This window comes from Lissotriton helveticus, chromosome 2_1 (assembly GCF_964261635.1).
Source record: "Lissotriton helveticus chromosome 2_1, aLisHel1.1, whole genome shotgun sequence".
Lineage (NCBI taxonomy): Eukaryota > Metazoa > Chordata > Amphibia > Caudata > Salamandridae > Lissotriton > Lissotriton helveticus.
The window spans coordinates 2,103,568,378-2,103,590,771 of record NC_136059.1 but is presented as its reverse complement, the minus strand read 5'-3'; the positions used below and the strand labels follow the sequence as shown (position 1 = coordinate 2,103,590,771).

Below are 22,394 nucleotides of genomic sequence, written 5' to 3'. Positions count from 1 at the left end.
TTTGAAAATTCTATGTCTAATAACTTTGGAGTTTGTGGACGGAATTGGCTGAAATTTTCAGGAAAATGGCACATTTTGTTTCTGAGCAGCCCTTGAAAATTTGGGGGGGGGTTCGTCAAGGGGGGGCCGAGAAAAAAGGGGGGTCCCAAAACGTGTTTTTAACATTGAGTTTTCCATAGGGCGGTTGGCCTCACTTTTAGCCCGAACGGCTGAATGGATTTGCACGAAACTTGGCAAAATTGTAGGGACTGGTAGCCCGATGTGCCTTTTGTAGGTCTCAATATATGTGCTACAGTGGATTTTGAGAAATTAACGTTTAAAAAAAGATATATATCTGTAACAGCGGACCGGGCAGCGCTCCAGGACGCGTACTTTTCGCGCAACGGAGCTTTGTGAAGCGAAGCTGATTGGTTCTCCGGCGTCTGTCAACATTCCAAACAGTCCGTAGCGGCCGCCATCTTGTCTCTCGGTAGGATCGAGAGACAAGAGGAGGCCAAAGCGAAGGGGCAAATGACCATAAGGGGGAATAGTAGATCCTCGCTGACCCCCTAGGTTTGATGTGGAGGTTTTAAAAGGGCCCCGCGGGGCAAAAAAAAAAAATAATAATAATAATCGAACGGCTGAATGGATTTTCACGAAACTTGGTAAAATATTAGGGACTGGTAGCCCGATGTGCCTTTGCTAGGTCTCAATATATGTGCTCTAGTGGATTTTAAGAAATTAACGTTCAAAAAAAGATATATATCTGTAACAGCGCTCCGCTTCGCGTAACGGAGGTTTGCGAAGCTGATTGGTCATTCTGTCACTGGGCTATAGTTGGGCTACATCTGGCTGATATTTGGGCTACATTTGTTTTTTTTGTCTCTGGCGGCCATCTTTGGGCTACATTGGGCTACATTGGGCTTCATTGGGCTACATTGGGCTACATTTGGGCTCCAACATATATATAGGCCAATGTAGCCCAATATATATTTTTCAAAGTTAATTTTCGTAAAAACCACTGGAGCATATATCTTGAGACATAGCAAAGGCACATCGGGCTACCAGTCCCTACAATTTTGCCAAGTTTCGTGGAAATCCATTCAGCCGTTCGAGCTAAAAGTGAGTCCAACCGCCCTATGGAAATGAAGGAAATGAATGGGTAATTTGTAATTAGCAAATAGCTAATCGCAAACTAGGAATGGTAAAGAATCGCTATTTATTCCTTAAAGTTCGCTATTTAGGAAATGCAAAAAACTTTGATGATACATATGGCGGTTCATCTCGAACAAGATAAGAAGCATAGGGATAGATTTATGATGACTGGCGCATCACCAGGGATGTGTTAGTCATTCTGTGCCGCTGTTCCGTCACCTATGGTGTGCTGCATTTACAATGCGGCGCATCATGGGGCAAAAACAGCACAGATGCGTGATGTAACTGTGCCGTAAAGGTGGCGCATTGCTGGAGTTGTATCGCAAGTGTGATGAAGCTCCAGGAAGGGTCGGGGGTGCCCCTGTTGCAGGGTTTCTGTTCTCACACAGAACTGTGGACAGAGGATTGGAACCTCGGCGAATTAGGGTGCCCCAAAACTCACCTTAGTACTCAAAAACCCCTTAGCAAGCTAGGTACAGTGTCACATTGGATATAACAAACTCTCAATGTTTAGACAATCCAGAATATGAACTTATAGTACCTCAGGATACGTGGAACTCATGAACAGTCGGTCGTTATATATTTCTTAGAAACCAGAACATGGAGTTAAGAAGAACACATGTGTATTTGAAATGTTTATTTACTAATGCCGTCTTCTCAGGCGTAGTATCTTAGATAATACAAGTACACATATTATCAGTAGCAAAATTACCAGCATAGTTACTAGTACATAAAAAGCGAATGGTGACAGTATGTTAACATGCTGTAAATGAATAAGAGTTATCAACACTTATAAGCAGCCACGGGCCGTGGAGGGAGTTACGGTGGGGCAGGGAGGCGGGGAGGGGGAGGGGCAGGGTGGAGAGGGCTCCACCCTGCCCCTCCCCCTCCCCGCCTCCCTGCCCCATCGTAACTCCCTCCACGGCCCGCGGCTGCTTATATCTCACCCTCCCTAATACACATATTATATTATTTGCTAAGAAGGTCTCTTTGTGTTGGTTTAGGGCGTGCCCATACTTTAGTGTCTTAGATTTGAAGGAATCACATCAGCATACACCAGCTCTCTCTTCATGTGAACCGCATCAAGTGTTGTGTATGTGTGTTCGGCAAAGCAATATAAAACCCGCCTCATGCCCAGAATTGGCAGAAGCTGCACTTATGTTATGAGTATGAAGTCGTGGAGATCAGACCTCATAACAATTCTGTATCGTGTTGTTCTTGAAACTTCAGCACTCGCTGTACAGATATAGTTTAACAAGTAAAGCAGATAGTAGAGCAATAACATATTATTCTCATGTAAATCATGATGAACTATTAGGTTGAAAGCTAAAGCAACAACTAAGTGTCGTGTGCAGAAGTTGCAAAAAAGGAAAAATGGCGTTTAAACCAGTAATGAGCCCATGCTAACTTAACACGGTGTAAAGATATCCAGGACCTAGATGACACCTCCCCATGATCCGGAAACGAACTGAATAAGATAATAGAAGTGCCATCTCATGAGAGCAGATTGCAACTTTATATGTGGACGGTCCGCAAGGTAAAATATTAAAAACTAGGAAAATTTAATGCTAAAGAAAAATAAAACAGCCAAGTACTTTATCGAGTCTTAAGCCAATAGGCAAGCTAAATAATAAAAACTTGACAAATAAGTCAATGAATTGTCAATGAAATGCTAGTACTCAGCATATCAAAAATGAAAAAGGTCTATGACATAACTGTGTATGCAAAATAAGCTGCAACAGCCTCCAATAGGAAGTCACCGTCTTCATCCGAAAAGAGTTCAGCCATCCAATTTAAAAGCGGAAAAGAACATACGTGCTCTCCCAGCACCGGATCCTCTATCACCATCAGAGGACAGCTCGGTGGGTTTTCAAGAAAGCTCTGTTCCAAGAAAGACTGTGTTGCCGCCAGTAAATTCCAGGGACCAATTAGTCCATGCATCAATGCCACAGCCATAATCCTTTCGCCAGGACAAACCAACTCGTGAGTAATGATAGGAGTCATCAGCTGATTAAAGTCGACGTCAGGAGAAACCGGTCCGCAGAGACACAAATCAATGGCCCAATCGAAATCACAGGTCAGGCAGTGAAATACAGGCTGGACACAGGTGAAGTAGGAGAATCGAAAAGATAATCCATATGCCGTGCTTAATATCGCCAACGGCATTGTGCCATAATATTCTAGCATGCGATTGCGGAACAGTGTCAGCAGCTGCAGGGCGGGAGGTTGCATAGGAGGGACATCCATATTTAAAAATGTAAAAAAGCACAAGAGCGTCCGCTGGTAATGCAAGTAAAAATGGCAATCCACGAAGCAGAGTGGAAAAAATAGAATGAAAGAAAGCAGGGATGACTCCAAAGATTTTCTCAAATGAAGTCACGAGACCACTGGTAACAACTTTAAAAAAGTGCGCCAGGGCCTTTGTGGAGGATGCGTTAAAGATAGTCCGAACCATCTTGCTGAAATGGAAAGGCAAATCTGAATTGAAAAGGGTCTGCACCTCTGTACGGGTGTTCGCTATGTGAAGCACGAAAGTTTCACGGGCCGAACTCAAGGCCACCTCTCTCTGAGACAAAAGAGCTCTTATTCTTGCCATGCCGTTGAAATCTGCTCCCAAGGTTGGTATTTGTGGCGAGATTGAAAACTCCCTATGTTCATGTGTGGGAGGAAATAGAACATTTCTGCAGCAAATAACCCGTTCACTTACTGTTACGATAAAAGGAATACTTTTAATTAACCCAGAACAATCTTCATTATTGAGCATCAAATAACTACCATTTTCCAACAACTTGAACGTGGGGATGATAGCAGGAACTGGCGTGCCTTGCAACACGCAAGCCATATTTGGTCGGTGTTTGTTGCATGAACCGTGTAACTGTATGTGCCTACACATTAGTGAATGATCTGGCGTCTCAGTGCATTCCTCTCCATTCAGATAAACTTCTTGATCATCTTTGAAACATCTGTATGTGTATGGAAGCGACCAGACCTCATGAAGAAAAGCACTACCTAAAGGTTCATAACGACCTATTGGTATATATTTCATACAATTTGAAAACTTATATAAAGCAAAAAGCAGCGTTATTAAACCGTGGATAAGGCACGTTGCCAAAAAACCCGCAATCCTCTGCTGATGATGTCACTGAGCAGGTCATGAATGATGTAATATGTGACATCATCAGCAGTGGATTACGGGTAATAGTATCTCTAGTTTACTCCCCTATAGCTGTCTTTCTTTTAACATAAGTGTCTGTTTCCTTCCCTTATACTTACTGTTTTTGGTTCGCTTCCGGTTCGCGTACCGGCGAGCGAACTGGGAAGCGAACTAAGAGAAATAGAGGTTGGCACAGTTCCAAATATTGTACCAATTTTTTAATAACGGGGAGGTAGTTCTGAAAAGAACTTTTTTTTTTATTGTTTTTGTTGTTTTATATTTTTTTTATTATTTTTCGGAACATTTTTTTACTTTTTTTGAATTTTTCTGAACAGTTTTATATTTTTTTGGGTTTTTCTTGGAGGGGGCAATAAAAACGATTCATTGTAAAGGGCTCAACAGGAGCAACAAAACAAAAAAAAAGTATTTATTATTTTGGGCGTTTCGTACAAACTTGCATATGATAGTCAATAGCTCTGTTGATCAGAGTGATGCTTCTTTCTCCGTAGCAAATGAATCCATCGCAATATACGCAGATGTGTTTTACTTCACCAAATCTCATTTGTATATTTGGCACCATCTCCCTGCCCTCTGGTCCCGTTACTTCCGGTACAACAGATCTTCTGGCCATAATAGGGAGATTATCTAGGTCGTTCCGAAACTGTGCAGCACTGTAGTTGTTAGGATGCCACCTAGTCATATGGCGATGCATTGTGTAGTTTCCGAAACTGTATTTTTTCTCGGTTCCTCTGGACAGTCTATCTTGACATATAAGGCAAGTTACGTATCTTGCATTTACTTTTTTCTGACCTTTGGGAATTTTAAAAAATTGCCAAATGAAGTTTTCTTTCCGGTGAGACGTCCTGGGCTCCTCAGGCAAAAACTGCCTCTCTTCGTGCTCGTCGTTCTGTTCCTCTTCTTCCTCTTCTTGTTGAATTATAACTTGAGCAGGTGGTCCACTCTTCCTTGGATGTGGTGGAGGTGGTGGGGAAGCACCAGCTGAAGCTACTAAAGAAGCCATTGCTCAGTGATCACAAAGGGTCTTTCTCTCACAATGATGAAAGTCAGAGTGAGGAAAGAAGGAGGGATTTTCATCATTTGGGAAAAACAAGAGTTCTCAACCAATGAAAAGTGTTCATTTTAGATTATATGACCTAGTCTTACATCATTAGGAAACCAAAAGTGAAATGAACCAATGAAAAGTGTTATTACCAAGTCACATGACCTGCTGTGTTTACGTTAAGCGCTTTGCAGGGCCTCCCGGTTTGCTTCCAGAAACCTGCGCTTTGCGACTCGCTTCGCGTACCAGTTCGCTAACGTAGCACGTCATATGACGTATCACGCGACAACGTGAAACGTCATGCGGACGGGAGGCGTCACGATGTTGTTTTCTAACGCGGCAGTTGCGGTAAAGAAACGTTTACCGGCTCGCGGTCTATTTCGCGGCATCAAGGTCAGCTAACGGGAAGCTTCCCGATTCGCGAAGCGGGAACGAAGAAAAAAAAATATTTAAAAAAAAAATTATTCATAAACATATAAAATATATTTTTGGATTTAAAGAAGAATACATTTTACAGCTACAGATATTAGCTGTTAAAAAACCAATGAAATTCACTGAAAAAACCATAGGTTATAGACCATATATAGTTAGGAATTAGCATTTACAAAACCTTGAAAATTCACTGAAAAAACCATAGGTTATAGACCATATATAGTTAGGAATTAGCATTTACAAAACCTTATTTTACTCACACAAAACCATTGAAATTCCATATATAGTTAGTTGCACTAACTATATATCGCGCACCCGCAATCCACTGCTGATGATGTCACATATTACATCATTCATGACATGGTCAGTGACATCACTGATGACATCTCAAATGACATCACTGATGACATCTCATTTGACATCAATGACCACATCACTGATGATATCATTCATGTGACAATACAATGCATCTCCTCACATTTTAATATAACCTCTGTTTCACCCAGTGTTAAATACAGAGTATAATTTTTGAAACCATTGACACACCAATACTAGTTACTACGTACGCACTCACTGATTGCTACGTCTACACACACCTTCACTCATTCACCCATACAATCATTCATACATACAATCACTCATCTTTACAACACTATCATATGCACTCATACACCTATACAGACACTCACAGTCTGCCACTCATCCATGGAGTTACTCACACACCTAGTCAGTCCTGTAAAGAATCAATGACACTTCCATTTTCTTGTCTATACAGTTAAACATAGAGCACCTTACATTTTCAAACATATACTAACACATACTTACCTTCTTATACAATCATTGATACAAGTACACATTGATCTGCACAGAGTCACACACCTCCCAGCCAGCCACACACACACTCAGTCTCCCATACAAATACTTGGACAATCAATCAGTAACCCATATAGTTAATCATATAGCTACTGATCAACACATGCAGCAGTTTACAGAACAACAGACATAATGATGCACAAATTAAGACAGTTTAGTCACTAACCCATGCACTCAGTGAGACACATTTAATCACTCACTCATACATTCAGTCATGCACCTACTAAATCCTTTGTCCAGACACTTATACTTCCACTCATTCTTCAATATGTAAGACACATTTTAACTTTACAGAAACATACAGTCACTGTATGTTGTCATCAGTGATGTCATCAGTGATGTCATCAGTGATGTCATTTGAGATGTCATCAGTGATGTCATCAGTGATGTCACTGACCATGTCATGAATGATGTAATATGTGACATCATCAGCAGTGGATTGCGGGTGCGCGATATATAGTTAGTGCAACTAACTATATATGGAATTTCAATGGTTTTGTGTGAGTAAAATAAGGTTTTGTAAATGCTAATTCCTAACTATATATGGTCTATAACCTATGGTTTTTTCAGTGAATTTTCAAGGTTTTGTAAATGCTAATTCCTAACTATATATGGTCTATAACCTATGGTTTTTTCAGTGAATATATATATATATATAGATACACATTTATTAAAGAGTGCACACCCACAGGTACCACCTGTGGCTTGCTTCATCATTGGACCCTCACTCATGCACCTAGCGTGTATGAGTGGGTTCAGCTCGTTTATAAGCGGAGCGCTTATGAGTGGGTTTGCAGGGAGTGAAAGTGAGTTAAAAATACCACTAGATCCTCTAATGATGGGTTATATTCTACAGGGTCTGGGGAAAGATTAGAAACAGTCAGATGCCTTTTGGATGCGGTGTTCCAGGACATCTACAAGGGCGACATGCTTCAGCCGTTTTTCAGCCCACGTAGGGTCAATCGGCTTTCTTCAGGAACTAATATAACCCTGCATTTATCGGTTAAAAATCAACATTTCGTGCAAAATGATTATGCACGCAAAATACCGACCATACACTTAGAACTTTTTCCTGGTATGTTTTTTTATCGCTTGTTCAGTCAACAAACACCATAGGGTACGGATGAAGCAAGCCACAGGTGTTACTTGTGGGTGGGGAAACTATAATATATATATATATACTATAGATTTGTCAGCAGAGAGATCCATACATATCTGGAAATAAGATACATATCCCAGCAAATGTGGTGTGCCCACTAATTTACCTGGGTGCTATCCTCCCACTCGCTTAGGATACATCAAACATTCAAGCATCATATAGAGTTTCCCCTCTCTAATGTATGATTGCAATTTTTGGGAAGCTGAGAGTCCACCCTTTAATGTTCTCACTCCTTCCAAAGTTGAAAGTTATGAATCCTCCTAGCCAACCGTAATCAGTGCAGGCCAACACACAAATTGGAAATGAATCATCGCTTTTGGAATTAACACGGTCAACAGTTAGTGGTGTAACGAAACTTGAGGGGGACCCCCTGCAAAGTACATGGAGGGGCCTTCCCCTTTACCGGACCCAGTAAGGAGCTCTCAGGCCAGGGGCCTGCCACCCGTGCACAGCGCCGGAGGAGGCGAGGCCCCGGGAGCTGCCCCAAACCCCGCACCGCAGGGGCTGAGGGGCTAATGTTACGCAGGTAACTGTATCCAGTACTGGCAGCAGAACACCTTTAAAATAGTCCATCCTTTAAGGTCCCAACAAATATAGTGTTCTCACCAATCTTAGACATAGACATCTCCTAGTCACAGTCACATAACAAGCATTGGAAATGGAATCAGTCTCACATTTGTTTGAGTTAGAGCTATTGGTACTGTATATCCCAATTTCTTTTAGCTATGTGTTATGGAGTGATTGTATGTGGTGTGTAGAGTAATTATGTGGGTTTGATTGGATTAGTTAGTTGTGTAATTGTGTGGCGTGGAATTGTGTGGTCTGGAGTGAATGTGTGCTGTGAAATTAAGTGGCATGGTGTGTTTTAGAATTATGTGGATAGTAGTTATGTGTTATTGGGTGGCCTGGATTTATGTGGAGTGGGATTGTGTGTTATGGAGTTTAATTATGTGGAATCGTATTTTGGAGTGGTATGTAGTAGAGTGTAATTATGTGGTGTGCTGTTAAATTTTGCATGATGTGCAGTGGAATTATGTAGATCTAAATTATGTGGAATCGAGTGTATTGGAATGATGTGGAGTTGTATTGTGTATTATGGAGTGTAATAATGTGGAGTGGTAAAGTGGGTCGTGGACTGGCATGTACTGGAGTGGAATTTTGTGGTGTTGAATTTTGTAGCACGACTTGAAATTAGGTGCTGTGAATTAGATATATGTGATGTGTAGCGGAATTGTGTTGTGTAGTTGAATTATGTTATTTGGTGCAGAATTATGTGGCGTGGAATGGAATTTTGTTGAGTTGTATTGTGTGGCATGGAACTGTGTGGCATTGAGTGAAATTATGTTGAGTGTAATTATGTGGTATGGTGTGGAGTTTATTTATGTGGTTTGTGTTGTGGCATAGAGTGGATTTATGTGGTATTGAGTGAGGTGTAATTAGGTGGAGGTGAATGGTGCTGCTGAGTGGTATTATGTGGAGTGTAAATATGTTACGTGGTGTTATATGGTGGGCTGGTTAAATCATGGTTGTATTGTCGCATCACCAGCATTCAAGTCAATACCTATAATAATCTCAAGAATGCCTATTGCTATATCGGGTGCCATCCAGAGTCAAAAGTTAAGAACATACAGCAAATTATGAAAGGAACAAACGGAAAAATAATGGCTAGAGTTTTGATATTCCGTGTGAAAGTAGGGGATTTCTCCTATTATTGCACTATTTTCAAAGAAAAGCAGACGGCTGCCAGTCGTATGGTAAGTGAAAACTTCATGTGCCTCAAGTCTCAGCATATGATTTATTATGATTTATCACTCAAAAATTCCCTTTAAATACATTTTGGAAATGTAACCTTTTTTCTCCAAGCATCAGTTTGTTTTAGAATTTTTACTCACAAAAGAAAGAAGTGGGGGAAAAAAAGAAAAAAGTAAAAAAGAAAAAATTATCATAAATGACTATATAAAGATGACTAAATAAAGTGAAATAAGAAAGTAAAAGAAACAAATGGTCTTTGGTATCTGTTAGTGCCCTTGGTGGAATCTGTAATATGGATCCTTAAAAATAAATGGGTTGTGAGGGAGAGTTTTTATAGTATTGCCAACCGAGCAGTTTGCCAGGGCCGGCTTTGGTTCCAAGTCCGGCCCTGGCTGCTATGAGAGCCCACAGCCTTTCCTGGTGTCTGCCATTCCAGCAGAAGCACATGGGGTCCCGGACACCTTTAAAATAAATCTGCCCGGAGGCGCCTATATTGCATACAAGATGGTGACAGTGCAACAAGGCCCGAGACGTGGGTGTGTGGAAATGGTTTTTGAAGTGGTGCGTGGGAGGAGGGAAAAGGGGTGGGGGAGATGTGACATAAGAAACAGAGCTGCCGACTTTGACATAGGGAACTGGGTTTGAGTCTCGGGCCAGCTGGTAAAAGAAACAAAAAATGTAATATCATAACAAATAGAATTAAACAATGTTTGAACAGTTTTAGGATCAGGTGAACAAACGGGAGCAAAAGAAAACAAGGAGAAGGAAGGGGGAAGTTCATGGAACAGGCGCCAGTCTGATGGGCAAAAAATACAGTTGCTCTGTGTGTTTGCTGGAAAGAGCATACCAAATAGTGACAATGTAACGAGGCCTCAGACGGGTGTGTGGAAATGGTTTTTGAAGTGGCGCATGGGAAAGGGGTGGGGGAGCAACATGAGGGACAGGACACACTGCTCAGAACACAAACAAAATAAAATGAATCTCATAACAAATAGAATTAAACAATGTTTGAACAGTTACAGGATCAGGTGAACAAATGGGATAAAAAGAAAACAAGGGGGAGGGAGCGGTAAGTGAACGGAACAGGAACCTGTCTCATGAGCAAGAAACATAGAAATGCAAATGCCCTGTGTGTTTGCTGGAAAGCCAAAAGTTAACAAAGAAATAGTGCTCAGGAGGAGCGCAGGGGCACAAATAACAGGGGCAGTCCCCAAGCCCACATTCTGAATACAGCAAGTGCTGCCTAGGTGAGACCTAAAAATGACAGTAACGCATACTATTCAAGTAAATCTCTTCTCCTTTTCTCCTGAGTCTGCGTGCCAAGCCAGTTTTACAAAATATTCAGGTTGCTTGACTCAGTTTCTGCGGTCAGCATGGAAATGGATTGAAAGCATAACCAAAACCATGAAGCATAACAGGGCCCTGTATAGTAAATTATAATCATCAGCAGAATACAAGTATAATTTGCACGCCTATCTCTCACACCTTGCCTCCTATCACATAGCTTGGTACTGCTTTCCAAGACAAGAGCACCTCTCTAGCCATTCAAGCATAACAACAACATGTTTCCCAAATGGCTCATAACAAATGCAATATTCCACCCACGAATTGCCCCACTATGTTGCGTGCTACCCCCCTGATATTGCTTTTCTGTGTCCCATAACAGGATATGAAGAGCTATATTCAAAAATACTGTACAATTAACTAACTGAATTACAGGTTTGCCATATATAGGAAAGAACACAAGTTCATTTAATGTTACAATAATCCACATCCACCCAATTAAACGGCTTACATACTCCAGGATGCATTCAAGAAGAGACACGGAAATGAAACATTGAAATATAGCCCAAGCCTGACCCCTAACCAGAAGAACACCATGGCCTTTGTAATAACTCGCTAAAGGTATTCCTACCACACAGGCAACAGCTTAACCAAACTTCCACCACTTTGGAACAAAGGCTCAACCAAGAGTTAAGAAAAATAACACAAAGAAAACTAATACTTGCATGGAAAATTTTCAATACACTCTAAAGAAATACTGCTTTACATCCCATCATAAAAAGCCGAATAAATATTATGCAGGTCCAAAGGTTTTTATGACACACAGGGCTCAAAATAGAGAACTAAATAAAAAGATTCATCACAGTGAAGGAACGTCATACTTAAACAAGCTGGAATTAACTATCACCTGTATGCTGACGACACCAAACTGTACTATAAAATCAAATCCCACTCTGATATCTTACACCTCAACACTGCCCTAACCAAGATTCATACCTGGTTCTTCACCAACCATCTCAAACTTAATCCAAACAAAACTGAAATCATTCTCTTCTCTCCTAAAAACAACCCTCTCCCCACTCAGGCATGGATCGCTGACCTTAATGCCCTTAGATTGCTCTCTCTCCCTCGCCGAATTAGTTAAATCTCTTGGCATCACCATCAACAGTAAGCTAGCGCTCAATACCCACATAAAAAACTCGGCAAAAGGAGCACTCTTCAAACTCGGGCATCTAAAAAAAAATCAAACCTCTCATTCCAGCGGAAGATTTAAAATCGGTTATCCAATCTCTAGTCCTTTCAAAGATTGACTACGGAAACGCTTTACTCTCTGGAACACCCAAAGTTCCCCTTGTCCCCCTCAAATCTTCCCTCCACTTAGCGGCCAGGCCAACAACTGACTGTAAGCGTTTCAAACACATCTCACCTGCCCTCAAGGACCACAAATGGCTTTCCATCGAAGGCAGATCCTCCTATAAAATTGCCTGAATTACACACAAAGCCATTTATCAAAAGACACCGCTCTACCTCTCCAACAAACTCACTGTGCCCGGACATTGAGAACCACTAACTCTCTTTTTCTCGTCCCCCGCTGTAAAAAAAAAAAGCCTCTCAATCCCGCTCCTTCTCTGGTAAGGCCCCCAGCATGTGGAATGCCCTCCCCAAAGATCTATGATGTACCCCATCTTATGTCAGTTTCAAAAAAGACCTTAAAATACACCTGCTCAACAAATATTGCGCTACTTAATGCCACTCCTACCGTACTTGTTCTACTCACCCCTCCTCCTTTAAACACTACCGTTTTCCCCCTCTCTCCTCACACTACCCCTTCCTGACCACTCTCCACCCTACTTCCCTCCTTTCCCATCCTAACATTTCCCCTCCCACTCTTTCTCACATACTTAATCCCCTACTGCATTATTCTGACCACTGAACCTACCCTTATGTACCGTTATACTGTTATATCAAATGTTCTGGTTTCCCTAAATATTTTTTATGCAAATGTTAAGCGCTATGATACACCCGGGTGGAGCTAGGGCTTTATAAAACTTCTTAAATAAATAAAATAAATAAATGAATAATCTCCTCCATGACACCACTCCTCACTATCAAAGAAAATAAGACAAGGTAGAACCAACAAATAGCGCAGAAAAACGCATGCAGGGGTGCAAATGAATGTCCTTAGGTCTTGACAAACAACAACACCGAAATTAACCCCATCCCTCTGCCGCGAATTCGGCCGCGGCGCGGGGGGGCTAGATGGTCACATGCCGCCCGTGACTCATGACGACGTGGAGCCGTCATGAGCACCAAAGGGGTTAAAAACATGTTTATGAAAACCTGAACATTTCTCATGCAGACACAACAAGCATTTGCAATGCAATAGGTCTCGCATTAGGAAAGTTTGAGCTATTGGTATTGTAAATGACATTTTTTTTATTTATGTGTTGGTTTTGAAAATAGCGAAATTAATAGCTTTGTCATTTACAATGGCAATAGTTTTAACTTTCGCAAACGTGACACCTATAGCATTTGTAATGCAATATGTGTTGTATTTACGTGACTTAGATGTATTGATATTACAAATAACAATGGCTTTTAATTTTGTTTTAATAATTAATACTTAAATAAAAGTTATTGTAATTTATGGCAATAGTTTAAACTTTTGTAAATAACTTTTGTGAAGATTATGTTCAGTGTATATTATTGTGACGAAAATCCAAGAACAGAAGTGAAATATTAACATCATTTTGTGACATTTGTAATAAAGTTTGAAACATTGAGAGAACATATTTGAACCAGTTGTTGTTGAGTAGTTGCACAGAGGGATGCTGTGGCGTTCAGCGGTGCTGAGTGATGCTGTGGCATTTAGTGGTGCTGAGTGATGCTGTGGCGTTCAGTGGTGCTGAGTGATGCTGTGGCATTGAGTGGTTTCTGTGACGTTGAGTGATGCTGTGGTGTTCAGTGGTACTGTGGCATTGAGTGGTGCTGCGGCAATTTAAAATGTAGCAAGGCAAGAGCTGGAGGGGCCTTGTGAGGTACCAGAAACATTTGAAGCTAACAAGGATGGCAGAGAGCTTATGAAAGGGATGCTTGTGGATGCCTGACGTTTGAGGATGCCTGACGCTTGTGGATGCCGGACGCTTGTGGATGCCGGACGCTTGTGGATGCCTGACGCTTGTGGATGCCGGACGCTTGTGGATGCCGGACGCTTGTGGATGCCGGACGCTTGTGGATGCCTGACGCTTGTGGATGCCTGACGCTTGTGGATGCCTGACGCTTGTGGATGCCTGACGCTTGTGGATGCCGGACGCTTGTGGATGCCGGACGCTTGTGGATGCCGGACGCTTGTGGAGGCCTGACGCTTGTGAAGTGGAGTTTAGTGACGTGGTGTAGAGTGCAGTGCAGTGGAATGGAGGGGAGGAGTGGAGTGAAGTGCAGTTGAGTGGAGTGGTGTGGTGTAGAGTGGAGTGGAGTGGAGTGCAGTGCAGTGGAATGGAGGGGAGGGAGGGGAGTGCAGTGGAGTTGAGTGATGTGGTGTGGAGAGAGTGGAGTTGAGTGTTGTGGAGTGCAGTGCAGTGCAGTGGAATGGAGGGGAGGAGGAGTGCAGTGGATTGGAGTGGAGTGCAGTAGATTGAAGTGGAGTGCAGTCACTGAAGGAGGAGAGGGCAACCAGACATAACCATAGAGAGGATACAGTACAGGCAGGCAGGAGAGGAGGTAAAGGGTCTGTGGTAGGAGGTGGCGATGGAGAGATCAGGCTAGAAAGGAACTAGTCTGAGAAGTCCTTGTAGTTTTGACAGAATGGAGGAGCACGGCCTAGCTTTGAAGACCTATCAATGAGGATACACCGCAGAGGAATTCAAAGGATCAGCTGAACTAAAGGCTGCTGCTGGCCGAAACTGGAGGACAAATGTGTAGAGGGGGTGAAGAATGAAAACGGAGAGGGAGCTGGAGGCAGAGTGACGACCATGCAGTAATAAATACATATCAGGAAGAGTGCGGGTCTCACACGTTCAGCAGGAGCCAGCAAATGTGATGGAAGAGGCCAGCCAAAAACTGGGTGGGAGAGAAGCAGGCAGAGGAGAGAGGTGAAAATACGTCTTTGGGGCCTATCACCAGCGCTCTGGTACAGCACATCACCCAGTGCTCTCCTGAGGTGCCTCGTAGTGCTTCCTGAAGATGCTTCCATTGTGTTCCTTTGGGGCCCTTCACTACGAGTCTCTCTGTGTGCGTCACCTCGTGTCATCAGCGCCACGTCATCATGTGCACCACTGATGCAATGTCCCTTGCTGCACAGCTTTAAGTATGGCTGCTGGCCTGGGTACACCAACACCTATAGGTTAGGGTCAGTATGAAAAGGCCCGATCGCTTGGCTTTGTCAATACTTGTTTGACGGTGCTGCACTCCGTGAACATTTCCGTCCTCCCACTAATGCCGGGACTGAGAGGCCTGTGAATATTATTTTTTTCTCTATTATTTGTGGATTTGCTGATAAGCTACAGATTGAGCCGGTGCTTACCATATGGCGGTGGGGGCTGAGGAGAGCTTCCCCCGCAGTAGCAGCAGTGTCACTACGGCGATGTGTGAAAGAGCGCATAGCACGCAGCAAATGCAAAGCCCAACAAGTGAAAGCAATGTTCCCTCTGTCACTCTATTGCACAGGCTTGGAGCATGAGACACCTCTCACCAACACGTCGTAAACGTAACCAAGAGCACGCCTGCCCGAGACGCTACTCACAAGCGCGCGCTCAGAGTGGCGTCATTGCACAGGCTTGGAGCATGAGACACCTCTCACCAACACGTCCGTAAACGTAACCAAGAGCACACCTGCCCGAGACGCCAATCACAAGCGCGCGCTCAGAGCAGCGTCAGCACAGGATGGGCTCTTAGTAGGCACTGATCGACGATTAGATTAGAGCACTGAAGTTTTCCTAGGAAATAGCCCTGGCGCTGAATTCAAGGAGGAAGGAGCTGCGTCCCGTGGTCCGGCGCTGCGTCCCGTGGTACGGCCCCGGGGATCCCTTCTTGGAGCAGAAGCTGCCGAAATCAAGGTGAAACGAGACTGAGAGGGACACGCAGAAAGAGCCCAGTAAGTGGTGGGGGGGAGGGGATGTGTGCACGTGTCTGTGTGAGCGCGTGTGTGTGTGTGTGCATGTGAGTGCCTGCCAGTGTGTGTGTGTTTGCGCACTGGGAATCTGAGGCAGGGGATGGGCACGGCTCCGGCCTGGACGTGCGCATCCACAGAAACCAATCGCCGCGCGTGCCCGACCCCTGTCTCAGATTCCCAGGAGACGGGCGACATAAGTTGTCGAGCTGGACGCAAAGCTTCGCATTGCTATCTCCAGCTCGACCTAAAAACATGGACATGCTATTCCGTGCTCTCATAATCAGAACTTTGATGCCTCTTATTATAGCAGTCATGTGCAAGCTAAACCAAAGACATTCTTGCCATGCCCCTTCTGAAAATTAAACACTGGAAGTGGAAAAGGAGGGAAGGCCAGGCTACCTACTGTGTGGGCATTCCTTTACGAAGCTCTGGCGACACTGAGACTTATGTGCCCCTAGAAAGCACTCACAGACAGGTGGGCAGACGAAGTTTCTCCACGTTCAGTGCGGTGCATGGTAGTAGTTTAGGCCACCAGGAGTCTGGAAATGAAGTATCTGACCAATGAGAGGCTGAGGACTTGGCTCCCCTTTTTCTTGAGGCGCCAGCCAGCCCAACTTTTTAAATTGTGAGGGCTACCGGATGGCATGCACTCGTAGGGAGCCTAAATTGCCCTGTAATAACTACAGTACAGGGATTGTGGACACCACCCAGAGTGCACTTGGAAGACCACATCCGCACAATCTCACTATGCCTGTCAGTGGGGCCTGTGGCATAGAAGGTAAGAGAGGGGAAGCACACAGGTACCACAGGCTCCCAGACCGGAGCAGGTTTAATGAGAGGACCCCACTGTATGACTGCCAAATTGTGTAGACTCCAGAGCGAGCCAGAATGCCTTCAGCTGCAACCCGAAAAATGTTGTTACATAGCTTGTCCCTGCCTAGTCTCACTGCTGCAATTCCTCCCAAAGAAGTTAAGAGCTGGGAATGGAGGAGGAAAGCTGAATTAATTATCCCAGGGGCCACTTATGGACGAGAATACATGGGTGCAGAACCAGGAGGCGGGCTAAAAGAATGCTGTGACAACAGTTCAGTAGGAGAACTGCAAATCCTGCCTATGCTAAGTACCTTCAATGTAATCCATCCACACTGATACACACAGGGTCTCCTGAAGAAAACAGAGTGAAATTCTTGCTGGTAGGGCTAGAAGAAGGCGGAAAGACTCACCCAAATGATTCATTCATTCAGTGTGTAGTGCCCACATGAACCCACTTTCAGACTCAGACAGAGTCTCTAGAACAAAGATCAGGAAAATTGCAAGAATTTAAGCAGTACTATGCAGGGTGGTGGCACAGAATCCATCACCCTGATAATCCAGAGTTTTCTAGAGAGGGAGGCTCTACCTAAACACTCCTTCTAGCACTTGTTGTTCTCAAGAACTGTAGGCTTGAAACTAACATCATGAGGAGAGGCTGTGAATCCAGGGGTAATTGCTGATTTAAGCTCAACCTCAAAACGTGAAAGGGTCCTGTGTTTCACCAGGTCACAGAAAGATGCCTAGATGAAGGGTGCATATTTATAGATTTTTTTTCATTACAGCATCTGAACGCAAAACAGGACATAAGACCCGCAAAGCATTAAAAATCAGCTGATTGATTAGGGGTACAAGGCAGCACTTTAGCTTCATGCGAAACTGAAGGTTCGATGTGAGGGGTCACTGGCCGGTGTTTACCCAGGTGGACGCAGCCACAGCCATTTCAGACGATCAGTAGGAACCCAGAGAGGCAACACAAAAAGAGATTTGAAAGGCATTTTGGGACTAATCATTGAAACTTACGTGCATTGGCTGGATACATTGATGCTTCCTTTTTTAGCCTTAGGAGACCGGTTGATGTAGGTATTTTGAATTTTGAAGTGTTATGATGTTCAGATTACTCTTTCCTTGTTCCCTGTCCCCCATTATCCCTCTTTCGATATGGGTGTGGGGGAAGCTTTTATAGTAAAAAAACGATATGTGGTGTACACAGCAAAGATGGCAAAAATATTCTTCTTTGAAGAGATGTTGCTCTAATACGGGTTATTGACACAGCTAGTGTTTTGTTTTGAAAAAGTGATTAAGCTTAATAAAAATGACTTTACACACAAGACCTGGAATTCCGATCTCCTGCAGACCAGTGTCCTACATATCTCCCGGAGTACCTGCAACGAAACCGAAATATGCCCACAATATCCATTGGATCAACTACCCAAATCCTACACTGGTGCTGCCAATGCCAGAGGGTGGTCTGTGTCGAACCACCAGGGCATGGGTGTTAGACCAGATACTAGCGTCCAAGTCCAGTAGCTTAAGGGCTACTTTGTGGTGAAAGTGGCTCTACAGTGCGGCTGGATAGGTAAGTAAAGGCACAGAGTGTTGGGACGGAGGGCGGAGCAGGCTTAACCTTCTCATTAGCTGAATGTGATAAGGCTTCATTAAGGTGAGCAGATACTTCTTCACAACGATGTCTCATCTTAGTCATTACATAATAATTTATCGAACACTTCCCTTTACAGTTCCACGACGATTTGACATGGGAAAACACCATTGTACCCAAAGAAGAAATGCTCATTTTGGAACTTGCGACAATCACAGATTGATCCTATGCTTTAAACTAACACATGTTTTGGAAAAATTGGATATTGTTGGAAAAGCTAGAGGAAACTGGAAATGTTCATTTAAGCATGCCACATCTGCATTGTGTTTTTACCTGAGTAGTAGGCAGTGAATGACGCCTAATCTATTTCTGCATGTATAATCAAACGTCACACATGATATTAACAATATATGCATCTACTTACTCTGGTTGCCGCAGGTCGCTAATGGTTCGATCCAGTGAGATCATATCACTTGCTACCATGTTAAAACCAAACTCTTTGATGCTGTTCTGAATAGCGTCCTTGTACTCTGGCCCCAAAACAAATTTCTTGGCCTCCTCTCCGGGACCGCCCACAACTCCTAGAGGCTCAGGTTCTTTGGGTTCCAAGTTACCCAACACTCCCACCGTTAATTCTGGATCACGATAGACATGCTTTTGGGGTTTGAACGTGAGGTACTGGCGCTGCATGATATTGTGTTGATTGGCTTTGGCCTCTGGATTCTCCTGATCAGCCTTTACCTTATTCTTCCTTCGAATATCTTCAAGGTTCACCTCCATTCCTTCCACGTGTGGCCAAGGTACGACAGGCTCTAATCTATCCTTTTTGGCTGGTGGAAGGTTTCCATCCTCTTTTGGAACATGATGTTTGGCATGTGGTTCTTCCTGGAACACAAAGGGTATAACTTTAAACATAGTGCACAGCGGGTGAAGTAATACTAGACACTCAAAGCAAAAATGTCAAATAGAATCACCTTTGTGGTTTTATAATATTTAATATCCATAGCAAACTACTGTTGTATGCCAGCAGATATTTTATCTTTTATTATGTAAAAGACGTGTGACACCCAGTTTGACCCAAGTCTAGTGGCACAGTGGTCAGAAGGAAGACAGGGGTCAAGACAGTTGTGTAGATTGGTTGGAAGTGCTGGGGTGTTTGGGGCAATATTAAGACAAGTTGAATATACATTATAAGCTGAAATCCTGAATTTGAAGCAAGGCTGGAAGTTGAGGTGATGTTTTCCTGAAAACCCCGGATCTTTCTGACCTTTTAGTCACCACAGTAGCTTATGGCTAACTCATAACTCAGTGACAAGAGGATTTTAAGTTGTGAGTTCTCTGAACAAATAGGACTTTTTTTTTGATAACGGGACTTTTGAAAGGCGGGGATTGGTTCTGTAGTGACTTGCTGAGCACAGAAGCCCACATGAATGTGGCGAGATACTACCCTTCCATTTGTGTAGCCGAAAGTGCTACTAGTTCTCTGGGCCGATTCCACATTAAGCACAAGTAAAGTCATCTCCACCAAATGAATGCAGGCAAAAAGGGGTGCAAAGCCAAGTAGATTGAATATTAACTGCTTCTCTGTAAACCGCACACAACCCAGCCTAACCATAAGCACAGAGTGGAATAACTGCTATGCACAGCGGCGCTCGTTCATTAAGAATAAAGGAGGCGCCTGTAAGAATCACACCTAGGGACCCTCTCCTGTGGTGGATTTATCAGGACCTTCAGCTCCCTCTAGGACTACAGATTCAATCCAGAGAACACTGAGATAGCCGTTGAAGAGAGTAAATACATGTGGAACACACTGTCAAAGGAAATTGGGGCGCTGCACGAGAAAGGCGAGCTCACAAGGACTCACCCAAAAGAAATCCATTTCCCTCTTTAATTTCCCATAAAGCCCAAGTATCCATCTGGTACCCGGAAGCAACGAAGTAGAAACAGTGGTAGATGTGCTACTTCGTGCTGTGTGCCTTCTAGAAAGTTCATCTCACTTGCCTCAGAAATAAGGAAAGGCTTTGACTAGGGAGACCATCGTCATTACTTTCGCCGTAGCCCTCTAACATGAGTTGCTGGGGGTTAAAGTGAGAGGAGCCTTCCATTAAACCTGGTTGGTATAGAGCAGACTAACAAGAGGCTAGAGGTGTCCCAGAGTCCCTTGTGAAGAGCCTCAGTGGACGAGGCAAAAGCCAGGAAAGAGGGGAGGCTCACACAACACTGCGTTGTTGACTAGAAGAACCTTGCACTGTTGATAGGTGTTTCGAAGGACAGAAGTGACTACATATCTTTACTTATCTTTACCAGAGAGCAGCTTCCCTATGCAGCGAGTATAAGCAACGCTAGGATCATGATACAGAGCTATTGATGGAAGGGTGGTGGGAGATGAAAAGCAGAAACCAGGCGAGCAAGGGAGATAAACCTTGAGTGAAAAGGCAGAGATCTGTTTCCTATGCGCGTCCGCCCGTAACATGCCTCCTTAGCGTATTTCACCCCAACCAGCTCTGGACATCTAGTTACTCATTGCAGTCTTACTTAAAACTACTACAAACCAAGTCCATATTTAGTACTGGTTTGCCCTTCTAAACAGGGTGGAAGAAATTTCTGATGATACACAGATGAGAAAATCTTTGTTGATAAGATGGATTCTCATCAGGGCTCCCAAAATATCTAAATAGAGAAAGCGAGCAAGTCAAGAGAATGGAAAAGTAATGTGGATGTAGGTGAGAAGGTGTGAGGCTGGAGATTTTTCTTGGAGCAATCAGTGTGGCTTCTTGTCAGCATTCATTGTATGTATCCATATATACACAATGGGGGGGGGGGGGCGAGAGGTCAAGACTGCCTACATAAACTGAACCTCCAGTCAGCTTTATAAGATCAGTGAAAAATAGGACTTTATTTACAGGCAAGCAGTAGAAGAGTTAAAACAGTAATAGACACAAAAAGAAAACCCTAACATGTTCTGTGACCAAATTTCCATCCCGCGCGTATTTGCACTTAATTTTGTTTAAACTTTGAACCAGGGCCACTAGAATCACGTGGTTCCTCGTCACTTTCTGCTCATGTGAGCATTTGCAGCTCTTGCCATGTACTCCACCATCACTTGCAGATTTTTACTAAACAAACTGCATGAAACTCAAGAGCAAAACTACTATTAAAACTGCGAAAAAGGTGGGCACTGCCAAGGCAGACAGTTTATAAAAAAGAACTGCTAATCTTTCAGTGTTGATTGCCATGTTCAGGTACTAAATACGTGAACATATCACCTACATGGTGTAAATACTTCCAATTCAAGGACAGGGGAGGGCTTTTGACTCCAGCAAGAAACAAGCGTAGGCAAAGCCTTGCCTTGGCAAACATGAATTTTTAATGAATTTTATTTTCAAACATAGGCAAAACAGATGAGCAAAAATATACAAAACATAAAAATAAAGAAGTGACCCAGCAGCCCTGGCATGCTAAACTGGGCAGTGCAGTGCACTTCTTTTCACACAGATGTGCGGGTGTGATCAAGCAAAATGTCATCATTCACAGTGCAAGACATCCAATGGATGAAGTAGGCTGACCCATGCTCAGGATGTCACAGTGAGGGGACGCGGAGGCAAACCTGAATGACACTTTGAAGGAAAGTGGGTTTCTATTGCAGTAAACGCCCCTCCCCCCTACACTGTGAGTGGGCACTGGATCCCTGCCAATCAGGTTCCGAGTGCCTGTGTTCTTTCCCTAAACTGTACCATTGTTTTCACAATTGGCACACCTCTGGCCCACATATAAGTCGTTTGTTAAAGGTACTAGTGGTACCAAGAGTCTTGTGACCAGAGTGTGCCCCTTAGGGCTGCAGCATGTATTGTGCCACCCTACAGGACCCGTAACAAAACACATACTCACTGCCATTGCAGGCTTTGTGCTGTGGTTTAACTAAGAGAGTCGACATGCCATGCCTATACAACATTGCCTGTGGCATAGACAATGCCCCTCTAGCAGGCTTCACAGCCCTAAGGCAGGATGCACCATATTACAATTAAG

General features: G+C 43.6%; 1 protein-coding gene across 2 annotated transcripts in view; it reads right to left on the bottom strand.

Moving 5' to 3' along the window:
* Nucleotides 1-22,394, bottom strand: part of GALNT7 (polypeptide N-acetylgalactosaminyltransferase 7) — a 597,040-nt gene that overhangs the window by 412,805 nt on the left and 161,841 nt on the right. For both annotated transcript variants that reach the window (XM_078677071.1, XM_078677072.1), the window contains exon 2: nt 18,793-19,253. In XM_078677071.1, the coding sequence (XP_078533197.1) occupies nt 18,793-19,253 (461 nt within the window). The remainder of the gene's footprint in view (nt 1-18,792; nt 19,254-22,394) is intronic.